At 39.5% G+C, this 15,431-nt stretch overlaps 1 protein-coding gene across 6 annotated transcripts in view; it reads right to left on the bottom strand.

The window, feature by feature from the left end:
- The window catches only part of ITSN2 (intersectin 2), an 80,276-nt gene that overhangs the window by 29,300 nt on the left and 35,545 nt on the right, over window positions 1–15,431 (bottom strand). For 5 of the 6 annotated variants that reach the window (XR_014616048.1, XM_084203065.1, XM_084203069.1 and 2 more), the window contains exons 6-19: window positions 15,032–15,229; window positions 14,622–14,718; window positions 12,835–12,959; window positions 11,540–11,603; window positions 9,244–9,381; window positions 9,068–9,153; window positions 7,789–8,051; window positions 6,981–7,130; window positions 6,614–6,754; window positions 5,721–5,808; window positions 4,940–5,079; window positions 3,972–4,052; window positions 2,148–2,284; window positions 561–1,006 (exon numbers count right to left, since the gene is read on the bottom strand). Coding sequence is in view for 5 of the 6 variants with exons in the window: in XM_084203065.1 (XP_084059191.1) it covers window positions 561–1,006; window positions 2,148–2,284; window positions 3,972–4,052; window positions 4,940–5,079; window positions 5,721–5,808; window positions 6,614–6,754; window positions 6,981–7,130; window positions 7,789–8,051; window positions 9,068–9,153; window positions 9,244–9,381; window positions 11,540–11,603; window positions 12,835–12,959; window positions 14,622–14,718; window positions 15,032–15,229 (2,154 nt within the window). In the remaining variant the exon portion in view is untranslated. The remainder of the gene's footprint in view (window positions 1–560; window positions 1,007–2,147; window positions 2,285–3,971; window positions 4,053–4,939; window positions 5,080–5,720; window positions 5,809–6,613; window positions 6,755–6,980; window positions 7,131–7,788; window positions 8,052–9,067; window positions 9,154–9,243; window positions 9,382–11,539; window positions 11,604–12,834; window positions 12,960–14,621; window positions 14,719–15,031; window positions 15,230–15,431) is intronic. The other variant, XM_084203067.1, reaches the window with a different exon arrangement.

Here is a 15,431-nt window from a genome sequence, read left to right as displayed (position 1 = left end):
GAGTGGCTAATAAAAACTGACAAGAACTAATGAAGGATGAAATCAAATGTGCCTTTAGTGAAAATATTGTTAAAGCACTATTTTTCCAAGCCACACAACTAGTGAGGTCTAGTCATTCAGGTTTTTGTTTTTTTCATTTGAGTCATTGAGTAATGCAAAAATAAACTACATTTCACAGTTAAGAAATCACTTTGAGTGTTACCTGCCCACCTTTCATCAATGAACAAACCCCCTCCATATTAGCATTCTATTTTAATGAAAGAAAGTGCAAGCCCTAGGAAAAACCTAAAATATTACTGTTCCCAGTCACTGCTATTTGTTGACCATGATCACTGGAAGATTTGTCATCAGTCATAAGTGCTGAAAACGGACAGAAGTAACTTAAGTTTATAAGATCATTTATAACTGACAAAGACAGGAAACATTGCTGGTTTGGGTTCTTTTTAACTGTAACTTAGGCAAGAAGTCTGCTATAGGGTCACATAGTTAATAGTACACCTGAAGAGTGAAAGAACACTCAGGAAAGTAAAAGTCCAAAAGTCTAACGATTTTGAGATTACCTTCATTTTTCCAGGGTGGCTTAAGACTTTTCCCCTCTGTGGGCTTCAACAGATCTGCAAACTTTTCATTTATGTTTATTTTAGAAGTGTGTTTCTCCACCTCTTGAGAGTTGGTTGCTTCTTTTATCTTTTTTATCTCCCCATTCTGCTTGTGCCTCTCCTCAGCTTCTTTTGCTATTTGTTCTTGCTTTCTTTTATCTTCTTCCAGTTGCCTCTGCCTTTGTTGTTCCACCTCCCTCGAGATTGTGGCTTGTCTATTTTTCTCCTCCTCTGCAAGAAGCTGTTGCTTGTTTTCCCTTTCCCTCATCATGGCAGCTGCTTCTTCAGCTTTCAGCTTTTCTTGGACTTTTTCCTGCATTCGTTCTTCCTCCAGTCTCTTCTTTTTCTCTTCCTCTTCCCTTCGGATATTTTCCTGCCATCGGTTCTCCTTCTCCCGTTTTGCTTTCCTGGAAGAAAGGAATGAGAGAGGTAAGAGAACGTCCATATAGAAATGAATGAGATTGTGTTCCTACAGCAATCAGTGACACTTGTCAGCAAAACTGAGTTTATGACGTTGATCAGTCTGCTTTTAGGGTCATCAGCTCTGCCACAGACCACGGCTTAATGTGTGCCAGAGTGTTCCACAAAAAAATAACAAATTGATTAAAATTCCATAATTTCAGTCCATCACCTGTGCAGTGCCTTCACAAGCACTTCTACCCACCTGCATTCTGATGAGCAAGAACTGATCTGATAATTGAACCAAGCTGGATTTAAGCTCTCCAGCAAGGCAGTACCCAAATCTCCTGACTGTAAACAATGACTTCCAAAGAGATTAATTCCACTCAGGTACATAGATAAAAATAGCCTTTGCATACTGATCTTGGCAGCTTGGTATTTCTGCCTTCAGCAGTTGTAATCTATCCAATGTGCTTATTCCTGCCAGGACCACACTGCAGCAGATAGGATCTGGAAACCTGACTGTATTCTCTGTAACTATTCAGATGTTATTCTGTGCCTCTGCTGTCTAAAGAAGCTAGTATGCAATTCAACAGAATATTTTAGCTGTCAAGACCTTTCTTCTGAAGAGAAAGGACCTAACCCTTTGAGCAATCTTCTTAAAAATGTCTACATGACACCTTTTCATCCATTTCCTGTGGGACATCCACTCCTCTGATGGGCATTTTAGTGTTTCCAAGATGTGGCAGGATGCAGTAGGAGCTGTGCAGTGATGCTGTTACTCCATCACACAACTGTGTCCAACCAAAAAATTAACAGGCCATCACCACACATATGGCACATGGCTCTCTTAGACTCTCACAATGTTCTGAAACTTCATCACAGGCAGAAAAACACTGATGAGCAAAGCCCATGAATCACCCACACCACAAGGTCACAAGCTCTGCTTCTTTAGTCAAATCAAATATAAATCATTGAAAATCTCAAATTCAAACCCTTTTACACAAGTGGTACTCCACATAAAATGCTTCCTCTAAGGCAACTGACAGGATGTATTTTTACATTAAAAACATACATCTTATCCTAAAAGTCACAACAGCATTGTTTTATTCTAAGAACTGCAGCACAGACACCCTCAGCCATGATTACCTTGCAGCCTCATCTTCCAGTCGCTTCTTCTGTGCCAGCTCAGCTCTTCTTTTTTGTACCTCTCTTATTTTGTCCTGTTTGATCCTGTGGAGCTGCTCCAAGGCTAATTGCTGTGTGCTGTAACTTTCCCTCAGGTCCTACAGAGGGAACAATGGAATACATAAAAGGGAATAAAGCCAATCTTTGAGAAAAGTATCCAGACATTTAATGCTTTTTCAACCAAGTTTTAATACAAATGGCCAAAATAGTATAAAGTTATTAATAGTCCTTGGAGGTCACTGCAAAGAAAGTCAAATAATTGAAAGTATAAAAGGAGATGGCAGATTTGCAAAGTCAGTGATGTAATTTGGGCTTTCAAAGAGCCCTTCCAGTCCTACACCTGCTGGAAATGCCAAATACAGCAGAGGAGAGGGGAAGATACAGAGCTGAGTGTTGAAACACAACATTACTGAAGGCAGTGATTTGTATTTTGGGTAACTACAAGGCGGCAGATTTCAGCTGAAAGCCAACACTGTACCATAACCTGAGAAAGCATCCTGCAGTAGGGTGCTCACCCTTGATGTTTCCTGAGTGATCAGTCCCATGTTTAAACCAGAAAAACTTCATAAATATATCCAGCAGTCTTACCACTGTGTGAAACCACAGCTTAAAGACATTAACTCTGACTGGACTTTTCCTGTACTTGTAACCTTCTCAGTTTTAGTCTTTTTTTTTCCTGAACACATCCTTCAATTCCTATCCCACCTCCCTCTGATAACAGTCTTTTTTTCCAAATGTACAGACCAAAAAAAATGAACAATAATAGAATTACTTTAGCCTGTACTTTGCCTTGTTGCAAAACACCTCTAAGATAGTTCAGTCTTTTTACTTAAGAAAATCCTGCTGATATACAACAGGTACAACAACAATGCAACAGGTAATCCTGATTTTTTGTATCTGATCTCATAAATACAAATAAAGCAATTAAGAATGAAGCATTCCCACTACAATATGCACCTCTACCCAGAATCGTGTTGCCTAAGACATATGGTGCAATTTAGATTGCTGTGTCATTGGAAGTCTCTGTAGCAACAAACTAAATCAAGCAATTGACTACAATTTTTTCTCAAATATATTCAGCTGGGAACATTTTTCCTTCTTACTTTTCCCAGAATTTCAGGAGCACTATGGAAGTGAACTTATATTAGAAAAATTCTCAACTTTTAAGGACAGAAAAACCTTCATGCAAAGCAAAATGAAAAGCTCTGTTAGGTAATTCTGTTGGGTTTTTTTCTTCATACATCATTCTAAAAGTATTTCTGACCTCAGCAGACAAAAGTAGTGTTGAAAGACAGCAAGTAGGTTTTAGTACTGGGTTAATCTGGAGGTTTGACAGCACTGTGTTTGCCATACCATATTCTGAACCCTGGACAAGAACTCAAATACCTGACTCACAGCTTAGGATGGATGGCTACAGGTACAGAGCAAGAGATGGAAAAGTGGGAAAAGACACTGTTTCCATCTGAGACTGCTTTTTTGGTTCATATTACCTTAACTAACAAGAAAAATATTTGGGTGAAACAACTTAGAGAACAGACCATTAGGAAATGAAAAAATTAAAAAGTCAGGATTTTGCTCTCAGTATTCTACAGTCTGGATTTCTAAGCAGGTAAGGACATTAAGTCTTAAAGAGGATATAAAAGCTAGCAGAAAGAAAAGCAGCCTACTGATTTTCTTTTGGGAAAATGTATTTAATAGAAGTTGTACATCCAAACAGAAAGGTTAAGCAGAGAGAAATTGCGAAATAATTAAAAAAAAAAAAAAGGCCAAAGATTAGAAAATAACCTTAAGTAAGAGGAAGAGGTTGTTGAGACAGCTTAGCAGAGACAAAAGGCACTGAAGAACAGAATCATCCATATTCTCACACTGTAAGATAAGGTAGATAAAAAGCCAATTAATCTTTGCACTGTATTTTGAAAAACATGTTTTAGGGAGGACTGAACTGTGGATGCAGCCACTGAACACAGCAAGCCATGCAATAAATAAGTAACAGAAAATGCCCATTGCATGAAGTCACTTTTAAAAAGAAAATTAACTCCCTACACATTTACAAATTTTTGTAGCCTTTTTTTTATTGGAGAGTGCAGAGCCATCATGCTGGCCCAGTATCAATCCATTACTTAAGGAAAAAGTTTCCCCAAGTGCCACTTGGAGCAAGCTGGCAAATAAGGTTACAGGGATGTGTGCCACCCTGTGAGAGCTGCCCGAGCTTTTAGGCAGGCCAAGAGTTAAATCAGAAACAAAAATTCAGAGCCAGTGGTCAACAACTCTTAGCTTACAAGAAATTAACAAATATTAACGAATAAGTGCCCTACAGTTACTTTTAGGCTCATACCCAAATCTGCCACCAGACCTTGCACAGTGCGCTGTAAAACCAAACAGGTCTGTCAACAAAAGTCAAGTGTTCAGTACACAATTCAAAAATAGCAGCAAATATGACCTCATACTGTAAGAACAGAATGTGCAAGGGCCTGAGAAACTTTCATTCTAAATCAAAATGAGTTCTAGAAGGCAAAAGGTGAGAGTGAGAAATAGCTGAGTCATGCAAAGCAATAGTTAGCAAGAGACTCATATTTTAGTATATTAGCAATATGTTTGCATTTGTACTGTGTTATTTACTCCGAGACTTTTGATAATTCTTATTTGACACTGAAGTTGGTGGAAGCCTGGTGGAAGTGGCACCAATCTTTATGACTGGATGAGAAATAAAATACAGTGCTCACAAGTGTAGGATATTTAGATAATGCAAGTACCTTAAGCTGACTGTTAAACTCATCCATTTCAGCAAGTTTAGAAGCAGTTTCCTTCTCAAGGGCATCTAGTTGTTCCTTAAGTCTTTGGCATAATTCTTCTTTTTCTCGGGACTTCTTGTGCACTGAATCGACTCCTGTACCTGCATAAGGAAAGACATGCAATTTGACACATGTTTCTAGGTTTTTTTCAATTTTTTCCCCAGTTTTTAATAATTGTTTGTTATTTTCCTATTGTACAGACAATCCAAACCTCCTTCCTCACAAAAATTCTTTTATTTACCTTTCTATTGATATACAGCACAAGGAAGAAATAGCCCCAACACTGAACTAAGGCCCACAGGCATTACATGCAATACACACAGAATAATTTGCAAGTTGCTGTTGTTTTTTTTTTTCTAGTATCAGACTAATTCATACCAAGTTTCTCTAGATAGAGACTTCCAGAGTAATTTGAAATAAAGATCAATATAAACTTTACAAAAATTAACTCCCCTGAGTTTAGACTACTGAAAAGAGGACCAATTGTGATAGTATCTGTGAGCTACATAGCCTGTATAAATAAAGTTTTAAGCAAAATCTTTGCTTTTTTGCCAAAATGTATTTGTTTGCCCCTTATCTGGAACATGAAGGAGATAATGGAATGCAGATGAGACAATGGCACTAAACCGGGAAGATGTAGAAGTGAAGGTGTTATTAACACCTCTGTACCCTTCAGCCTTGATTACAAAGGATGAGAAATCAGCAAGGCAATCAAGAATGGAACTCATGTGCAGGCACTTACTCTGAGTGTTTTCAAGTTGAGCATTTTTTATCCTTTCATTTAACAACTGCTTTTCAGGAACCAAATAGATTAGTTTATTCTGATAATCCTGTAGACGTTGAAGAGAACATAACAAAATTTTAATATTGTTTATGAATCATTAAGTAAAACCGAGAGACTTTTCAAACATAGCTTCAACTCATGTTAATGAAACAGGGATGCAAATTATTATTACTGGATAAAGAAAAAAATTGTTTCTATACTCTTAATAGAAATAATATTACAACTGAAAGCTTTTGACCCCAAACCATTAACACAGATGGAAATATATTTAACAAACATGCTAGAAGTGTAAATATTATCACAAGACCATTTAAGGTGACTGCCCCAAGCCTAACATAAAACAGTAACAAAATGAAAAGAAGCTTCCCTGATGAGCAGAAACATCACATAAAAACATGGCAGAGGATCATTCATGACAATCAACTGATTAGAAATAATTAATGCCTTGTTACTCAAATAGAGAAAAAAAAACCACAAGAGAGCAGCAAGGTAATTCAACCTAAACACCAACTTGGTCTGAACACAGGACAACATTCCTCAAAAAAATTTGAGTCTGGAGCCATAGAAGAATTCAATATTAAAGAGAAGTCTCTACTATTAGTTCACAAAAGAATAGCTGAGGTTTTCACAACTTTTACTGAACTCTCAGCTCATTTTAATACATATAATCATTTGTTTAACACCACAGACAAAACAAAAAGCCTCTGCAATGCTGACAGTCTTGTCTATTTCCTCTCTCCATTGCAATCGATCTGACTGCATATTCCTCCCTATGGAGATGCATTATCAACAGCATTAGGGAAACACACAATATGGTAAAAGAAAACCATAATCTTAACAAAGTTACACACCTCCAGCTGTTGCTGTAGCTGCTTGACTTCCATGATCCCTTGGTCATATTTCCTATCCAAAGCCTCCAGCTCAGTTTTTCGCATTTGCTTTTTGCTACGAATATCCTGCAACCTGCCTGAGATCTGCTGATGTTTGTCAGTCTGGAAAGAAAGCAGAGACAGATTACACCACATATGACAAAAATCCCTTTGCTAAGCCTGTGGGCAGGTTAGTTCACAACCAGTTCTATAAAACAACCCCAAATACCTGCTTTAGATTCCTCACCCAAAACAGAATGGAACTCCTAGAGGGCCATTAATGCAGGTATAATATTTGTATAATTTAAAATACTGTATTTCAGCATATGTGGTGAAACTCCTGTCTTACCAGGGCTTCTAATTCAAGATTAAGGCTCTTCTTTTTAGAGGTCAACTTGACAATTTCTTCTTGCTCCCTGTTACGCTGATTGAGAAGCTCTTGGCGACGGATTCTCTCCCATTCCAGCCGTCGCTGGCGCTCGAGCTCCTGCTTTGCTGCCTGAGGAAAAGTTGCATTACCTTAAATTACAGTGGAGATGCAGAACTCAGAGAGCATGATTTAATATAATGTGCTCTATTTCTAAACAGCACAACAGCAACACAACATAATGTCTTCTCTAAAGTGCTCTTATACACTTCAGCATCAAAGAATGCAGGAAGTGATCCTACAAGATCTTCGTGCCACACTCCTGACTCTGGATGAAAAAAAGCTTCATAATTCAGAAAGCCTTTGCAGCTTGGAATATTGCCCATAAACCAGCACATTGACAGATACTGCTCATAACCTCCTTTGAGTACTTCACAGAACTACATAAAATATGGAAGTGTGATGCATGCACTGAGACACCAAGTAGAAGCAAATTTGTCTCAAGCTCGGCTGTCAAAATGTTATCAATTATAAATTCAGTAGAGTCTTGTTTGGAATACAAATTTTTGCAAAAATGCAAGAAATATGCCCAAGAAAATCTCATCTGTCCTATGAAGTGTCTGAAAATCTTTAACCTATACCAATATTTATAACAAATGGTATTCTCTCTCCAAGACAACCTGGCATCAGGCAGGCCAGGAGACAGAGCCAAAGGCAGCACTCAAGCCCTGGATGCTGTATGCACACACACGTTCCTAGGAGCATTAAAAAGCAATGTGAAGAACACAACCTCCCGCCTTTCTATTTCTTTCCTCCTTTCTTCTTCCCTTTGTCTCTCCAGCTCTCGTTGTCTCTCCAGCTGCCTTTCCATTTCCAGCTGCCTCTTCCGTTCCTGCTCCTGGCGTTCTCTCTCTCTTCGCTCCTGTTCTTCCCGTTCCTTCTGAGCCTTCCTTTCAGCCTCTCTCTGCTGCTGCTCCAGCAGGACCTGTCGGCGTTTTTCCAGCTCCATATTTCCCCTCTCATAGTTGGCTTTCCTTTTGTCCTCAAATGTCACTAAAAGAAGGGAAGGTCGTTATTTCTGCCCTGTGCAAAACACTGCTCTCAAACAAGGACCTCAGTTATGCCACTAAAGATAGAAACTTCTTGGCAGGCTCAGGTTGTTCAGTCACGGATGATGTAAGCATCTTCCATTTGTTAAAGTATTATTTTTCTGTTCAAAAATACCTCTAAATTTTCCTAAGTATATTCCAACAGCGGGGAAAAAAAATAAAAGAAGAAAAACTTCCAGTTTAAAAATGACCACAAAAATTACTTGAATGTTACAGGAAAACCTCTCACTCTAAAGAATGAAAGAGGAAAGAATGCTAGAGGAAAACATAAAAGAACAGCTTTTATAAGCTGGGAGAAAACTGTCTGCTGTTAGAAAGGTTTTCCAATATGCAGGAAATATTAACACATGGATAAAGAGCTCAGTTTTTAAGGATGCTCCCTGTAAGAGTACCTGGAGTTAAAACTGTGAGTAACCAAAACAGGATCAAGCTCAATTACTGCACACAAAGATAAAAAGAGGCACAAAGGAATGGTTTAGGCCCCAGCAACCACCCTTCCAAAAAGACAGGCAAGTCCTGTCTTGCAATGTCCCTGTAACACTGTCAGTAACAGAATTTATGTTATGTCCAAACTGCTTCCAGTTTGCACAGAACTGAACTACACTGGGCCCCCCTGCTTTCAGAAGGGCCAGTAATGCCAGGAACTTCCAAATGAAAAAAAATTTGCAGTAGCACAGCAGTGTCTGGCCATGAAGGGTTTATTTTCCAGAATACATTATTAATCAGCACACTTTTCCTTTCCTACAGCTAGAAATAGCCCCTGTCACTGCCTTCTCAATTCTATTGGACATAATAGGCTGGCTACATCCACTTAACAACCTTCCTACCATCCCACTTAAAAGGGATCTAGCTCCTGAAATGAAGTTCTCTGTGGACTGGATTCTTTCTTCCACTTTCTAAAGGTTTCAGTGCCCTTCAAAACCAGCCCCATACATTAAGAACATGAACCCTGTTTTTTACCTGGCTGTTTTTTCTGAGGCTCCTCCTCTTGCACAGGTTGGTAAGATGGCAGAGTTCCATTTATATTTTCAGTATATTTTCCACTCCTGCAGGGGAAAACAACCCCACCCCACTACTGTTAGAGAAACAGCACAGTTGTGTTAAATACATTACATTTCACTGCCCTCAGTGATTACCTGAAAGAAGGTGGCACCAGCTCAAGGGGCAGAGTCAGGGGCAGCGGCTGCCCAGCTTTGGCCATGTCTGTGAGGTGCATGGCCAACACAAACTCGTCAGCCTTCAGCTGCCCATCTCCATCTATATCAGCCAGGGACCTGCAGGGGTTCAGCAGCAGCACCAATTAGAACCAAACATCACAATCACTCACAAATTACAGCTGAAACAAGACACTGTGGAAAAACAATTTTTAAAACTGACAATTCCTGTGGAATATTTTGGTAAAAATGCTTACAATTAATAACATAAACAATTGATGAAGGGAGATATTATTTGGTTTAATCATGTACTGTCATTCAGATCATGGAATCATGGAGTGGTTTGGGTTGGAAGGGACCTTAAAGATCATACAGTTCCAACCCCCTGCCACGGGCAAGGACACCTTCCACTAGCCCAGGCTGCTCCAAGCTCCATCCAACTCGGCCACGAACACTCCCAGGGATGGGGAATCCACAGCTTCTCCGGGCAGCCTGTTCCAGTGCCTCACCATCCTTACAGTACAAATTTCTTCCTAATATCCAATCTGAACCTGCTCTCTTTCAGTTTGAAGCCATTCCCCCTTGTCCTGTCTCTACAAGCCCTTGTAAATAAACTCTCGCCATCTTTCTTGTAGGCTATTTTCAGGTGAAACTTTATTTTCAGCTTCACTGAAACGTTCTCTTCTCCAGCCTGAACAAACCAAATTCTCCTACATTTCCACAAAACACTGAAAGTAAGATGTATCTCTTGCTTTATTGCATCACAAATAGAAGAGTTGGAAAGTGAAACCAGGACTGTTCCTAACCAGCTCAAAATGTTAGAAACCCCCTTTTTAATTATTTTTTTGAAGCTAAAGAAAACATTACATAAAATTACATCAAACTCTACAGAGGAAGCTTTGCATAGAATTCTTTTTCCCCCTTGTGTCTCTTTGGCAGTGCAGGGAAGACATGAGCTGGTGCAAGCAACTTGCAGTGGGTAGGAAAAGGATCACCTACCCCATCTAAGTAGCAGGAGATCATATGAGCCTACAAAATATTTCCCACAAACTGGGGGGCTGGTGGGGTGTGTGTGTTTGTGTGAAATCAGTGAAAGGCAAGAAAACAGGAGCCTCTCTCAAAGACCTATCTATGGAGATAGAATTGCTGAAATGTGTCCTTAGACTGCAAAAAAGCAAAATGCTTAGTAAAAACACAGTTCATTAAAAAAACAGTTAAAAAAAAAACCTATGAAAAACAACAAAAGGAAACAACAAAACAAACACACACACAAAAAAAAAAACCCCATCACACACACACACCACAGAGAAAAACAAAAGCAGGAGATGATGATATTTTGTTATGTTCACACACCAGCACTACTCACATGTAACAGCTCACATGTAACCATTATTTCAGTAATTACCATTAACAAGCACCAGTAAAAATACTGGTAATGTCTTGAGGCAAAACTGAAATTTGGGCTGTTACATGAGGGGAACACAGAGCTCCTTACATTGACTACTGATACCTTCAGGATACACACCCAGAAGGAAAGGAGCCACTGCACACCTGATTTATCCCCCCAGACTCCAGAGAGGAGCAATATAACCCCACAGCCCACGTTTATCTTCACAGCATGAAACCAAACAAACTGAGCTTTGCTGCTGCCAGAGACACAAATGACTGCCCTCAGACAGAGGAAGAAGAAAGGGAACTCAAGAGGAGATGTAAAGCTGTTGTGAATTCTGCTGAGCCACTAAATTTCATGTATAACATCTGAGTTATGTCTGAAGGTGCAACCTAAACTGCCATGTCTAGCAGAGCAGATCATTCAAGCCTTTAGACAACTCTCCCCACTTTCATCAGCACAATAAGGACAAATCTTAATAAACATGTAATATGCAGATATCTTCATGGAAACTGCAGTAAAACTCAAAAAAGCTGAAGGGTTACTTAATTTTTAATCTTCCTCCATACTTTAAAACTAACAACCTAGATTTCAGAATCCTAGTTTTGAAAGGAACAAGCCCTCAACTCAGTGAGAGCATCCCTGGGTCAGAAATTGAAATTATTAGCATTTCTCCTATTACACAGAGTTTAACAAACACACACAAAGAATGAAAACTGAATTATCTCAAGGTGTCTTTTAGAAATGTAACTATTGAACAAACTTAGTTTAACTAGCAGCTCAGTTTCTGTTCATGATTTTAGATCTGCAGTATCTCTATCATTTATTTAATAAAGCACATTTCTTCTTTTAACACCACGAAGACATTGCATCAGTAACTAAACTCACCAAATAGTAGCCAGCTGAGTCTGTGAAAGATTTGATTGCAGAAGGGCATTCCTTGCTTGAAATCCTTAGTGAAAGTGTTAAAGATTTTTATTAAAATAAACACTTCATTCAAAGGTTCACATGAGGCAAAAAATGGGTCATGAACTGGGGCATGTTTATTTTTAATATTAATCTAATCCATTTTCATCAGTTGGTTTTACTTCCAAGCTTAACAAACAGGCATTATAACCTGAACACAATGAAGATGGAAGTATTCTCCTATACCTTTTTCCACCCAGAGCACCTAACAGAAAAGCTGACATGAAAAAGGGGTATTTATGGTAATCCCCACAGCTGTCACAAAAGCACAGCTGACTGGTTGCCTAAACCTTGAGCTATCACCTGGAGAGCTCTCCTTGTTAGCAAAGAATCTGATACATTTCTAGGCCGGTGGAGGAAACCTACAGTCCAAAACTGACTGACCCTTTCCTTCAAGAAAGAATTGTCCTGCTCTTTTGTAGGCAAGGGAACTGAGGCAGAGCGCTCATTCAAAATGAGAAATCTAATGCAGACACACAAAACACACATAGTGACTTTGCACCTCCTGACTGCTCTCTGAGCACTCTCTACTCACTGCACTACACTGAGGAATCCCATGTTGTAACAACTTTTGTAAAACTCTTCTCTTGTGTTAACTTGGTATGAAGTCTTTTGAAGTCACCATAATGCTGTGGCTCAGCACAAATGTCACTGGAAATCAACAAGGACTCTCTTAAATTACTTTGGAAAAATTCCAAGCAATGACTGCAGTTCTGCAGTGTCTTTCCCAAGCTGCTTTCTTTCAAAAGATAAAGCCCAAGTATCTCAGCATTGACTGATACAGGAGCACATGGCACAAAAATGATGGTGAATGTCCCCCATTGTCACAAGAAAGAGTTTCAGTCCAAAGAGTGATGTTTGAAAAATCCCTGCTGACTTTACAGAGCTGAACTCCACAGCCTTCCGGTTCTCAGGCTCCTCTAGTCAGATCCCACCACTCCAGGCTTCTCCTCTTCCCTGCCACAGCTGCTGTAGTTTCCCCAGTGTGTTTGGCTCCTCCAGATCTAACACAAAGCCCAAGTCAATGAACTGATGGTTATTTCCATTCCTTGGGTGGCTGAAATCCACTCTCTCCTGCACAGGTCTGAACACCAACATTTCAGCTTTTATTTCACATGCAAGTCAAATCCCAAGCTGGGCCTCCATCCCTCAGCCTGAGATGTTCAGAGGCAGGAAACACTCTGGTTTTCCCAGTCCATACCAAAAGTCATACTCACCTGATAAATATCCACTCATGCTTTTATCAAGACTGTTAAATTTCTGTCTGTATTTTAATCTGGAGGCCTGAGGAACTGCCCAATCTGAGGATGTAATCTTTGGTGAATTCCCAGCTAGTGATGCACTAGAGGAAGAATTTGAACTGCAATATAATTTCAAAACAAAACAAAGCAAAAAAACAAACCAAACCAACCAACCAAATATTAAAAGAAAACCAAAAGAGAAAAAGAGATAAAGAAATAACTCTAAATCACTTGGTTTAAAAAAGAGGCATTGGAACAGAAGATACATAGAATCTTCCAGTAACATGAAACAACTTCCACAAAGTTTTACCTCTGCTAACTTGCTATAAATTATTTCATCACAAATATGGAGTTTTACAGCCAAAGTAGGGATATATTTGTAAGGAAATAACATGTGGATTAGAAAATAATTTTCCTTTGGTATCACAGGCACTAATGCACATAATTAATCCTTTTACCACTGCAGAATAATAGTAGAGGAAACCACAGGAAAACACTTCCACCATCCTAAGAGTGTTGGGTCATTGTTTAAGCAACTTTAAGAGGCATGTAAATGAATAAACATGAGAATAAAAATGGATCTGATGAACTCATAACCAAAAGCAGCTTCTAAAGCTGCTTTAATCACCATATTCCAGCTCTACCTCTTCTTTCTGTGACAATGAAATGCTGAGTGGAGCTTTTCCAACTCAGTCCCTTTCTACAGAATAGTGCTCATGGAGGGTGCAGATATATCCATCAAACTTCCATCCAAACTCCCAGCATTTTCAGTGTCCCATCTCTCAAAATCAGACAAACTCAGGAGAGCTGAATCCAGCCTGCCTTATTTAAGGTGATCCCCTGCTCTGTCAAGTAACAAAAACCAGTCTTTGAAGTGCTGTCCAAGGCAACTGAGAATGCTGACAGAAACAAAGCCTGTCCAGCGTGTCAGTGCTGGATTGACATGCCCTGCATGGAATGAGACAACATGATGGTGACAATGCTGCCAACAATAACACTGGAGAAGGGCTCCTTTGTACAGCACCAGCAACAGAAAGCTTTCAAATCCAAAAAAGACAAGCAACCAAAACAAAAGATGGTTCCAGGCACATGCCATGCCTATAGTCATCACCTTATAGGACATCTGCTGATGTCAGGTGTGTGAGGAGCCCAGATCATGCACCCCACATGTCCTGAACAGGCAGCAAGGAGGTGCAAGAGCCTCTGAGTTACTCATGGAACTGACCTGGGGTGGAGGTGCCCTCAGGACCATCCTAGGAGACACCCCTGGATACCCAATTGGATACATAAGCCCAGTCCCTCACTTTAGTCTATGGCAAAGCTCTAAAATCAGTGAACCAGAGCAGCTGATTATAAAGATCCATGATCTTCTATTATTCATAAAGCAAATTCACACATAAATATTGATAACAAATCCCATTCTTACATGCCTGCTGATGACATGGTGCCCTCTGAGCACATAATGCACAAACATTGCTTTTTATAACCACTTAGCAAGGTTTGTTTCTATTTACTAATGAGGTACATTCCCTTCTTTTTTGGCACTGCTCATCTGACCTCCTCACCTACTTTGGACATTTTGTCAATTTACTGAAAATTACTTCCTGTGCATATAAAAACAAAATCTGGTTTTATACTTGACGGGCCATATTAGATTCACTAATTTTTAACAAATGTTCTTTGGGAATAGAAATGCTCTGTAAGTTTTGGAAGGTATACTACTTTAGTGTAAGATACAACAATTTTAAACTTAACTTCCATACCTGCTAGATCCTAAATCAATTAGTGACTGTGCCTTCTGCATACTGGAGCCACCAAATCCTCCTGCCATGGGGCCTAAAGAACCAGTATGAGGCAGCGCTGGAACAAGAAGAAACAAAAAATTAACCCCAGAACTGTAAAGCAACTGGGTATAAGACAGTGCTTCATAATCAACATTCACTTTGATAGAAGTAAGAAAAGCTAATCAGTGTCTTGTTGTTATGATTAATTAGTTAGAACAGAATTAGCAAATGTGAACTTTGGAGAAAAAACTTTTGTAGGGTTTTCTGAGGGTTTTTGGTTGTTTTTTTTTTAACTCTCATGCATGTGTTAGCATTTCTGTCTGAAATTAGCCATAGGGAAAATAAGATTGACAATTCTGAAAGCAAGCACTGGACTGTGCTATACTTACTTGAGGAGAAAGGAACAGACAAAGGCTGCAGAAGGCTGGATGTTCCATTTGGCAACGAGGAGGTACTGACAGAAGGCACCAGGGGAGCAGAGATAACCAAGGGAGGAATGGAAGTCATGGAGGTCAGAGCCATGGGAGCTAACGGCGCGATCGCAGACACAGACGTGGGCATGGACAGGTTTGGCATGCTACCCATTCCTAGAGCAAAATCCAATGATTCAGACTTTAACACTGCAGAGGCTTCAGCAAGAAACTGGGTCCCTTATGTGGGGCAGAAACTACACAAAGCAACTGGTGTCTGGAATACAATGAGTTAAAATAGATGCTCATGTACAATATTTACTTTTTCTCTAAATTTAGGCAAGACAGCTCACAGGGGAAAATACACTGAAAAACAGTT

This window comes from Fringilla coelebs, assembly GCF_963513975.1.
Source record: "Fringilla coelebs genome assembly, chromosome: 3".
NCBI classification, from domain to species: domain Eukaryota; kingdom Metazoa; phylum Chordata; class Aves; order Passeriformes; family Fringillidae; genus Fringilla; species Fringilla coelebs.
The sequence above is the reverse complement of the archived record's forward strand: the minus strand, read 5'-3'. Positions and strand labels throughout refer to the sequence as shown.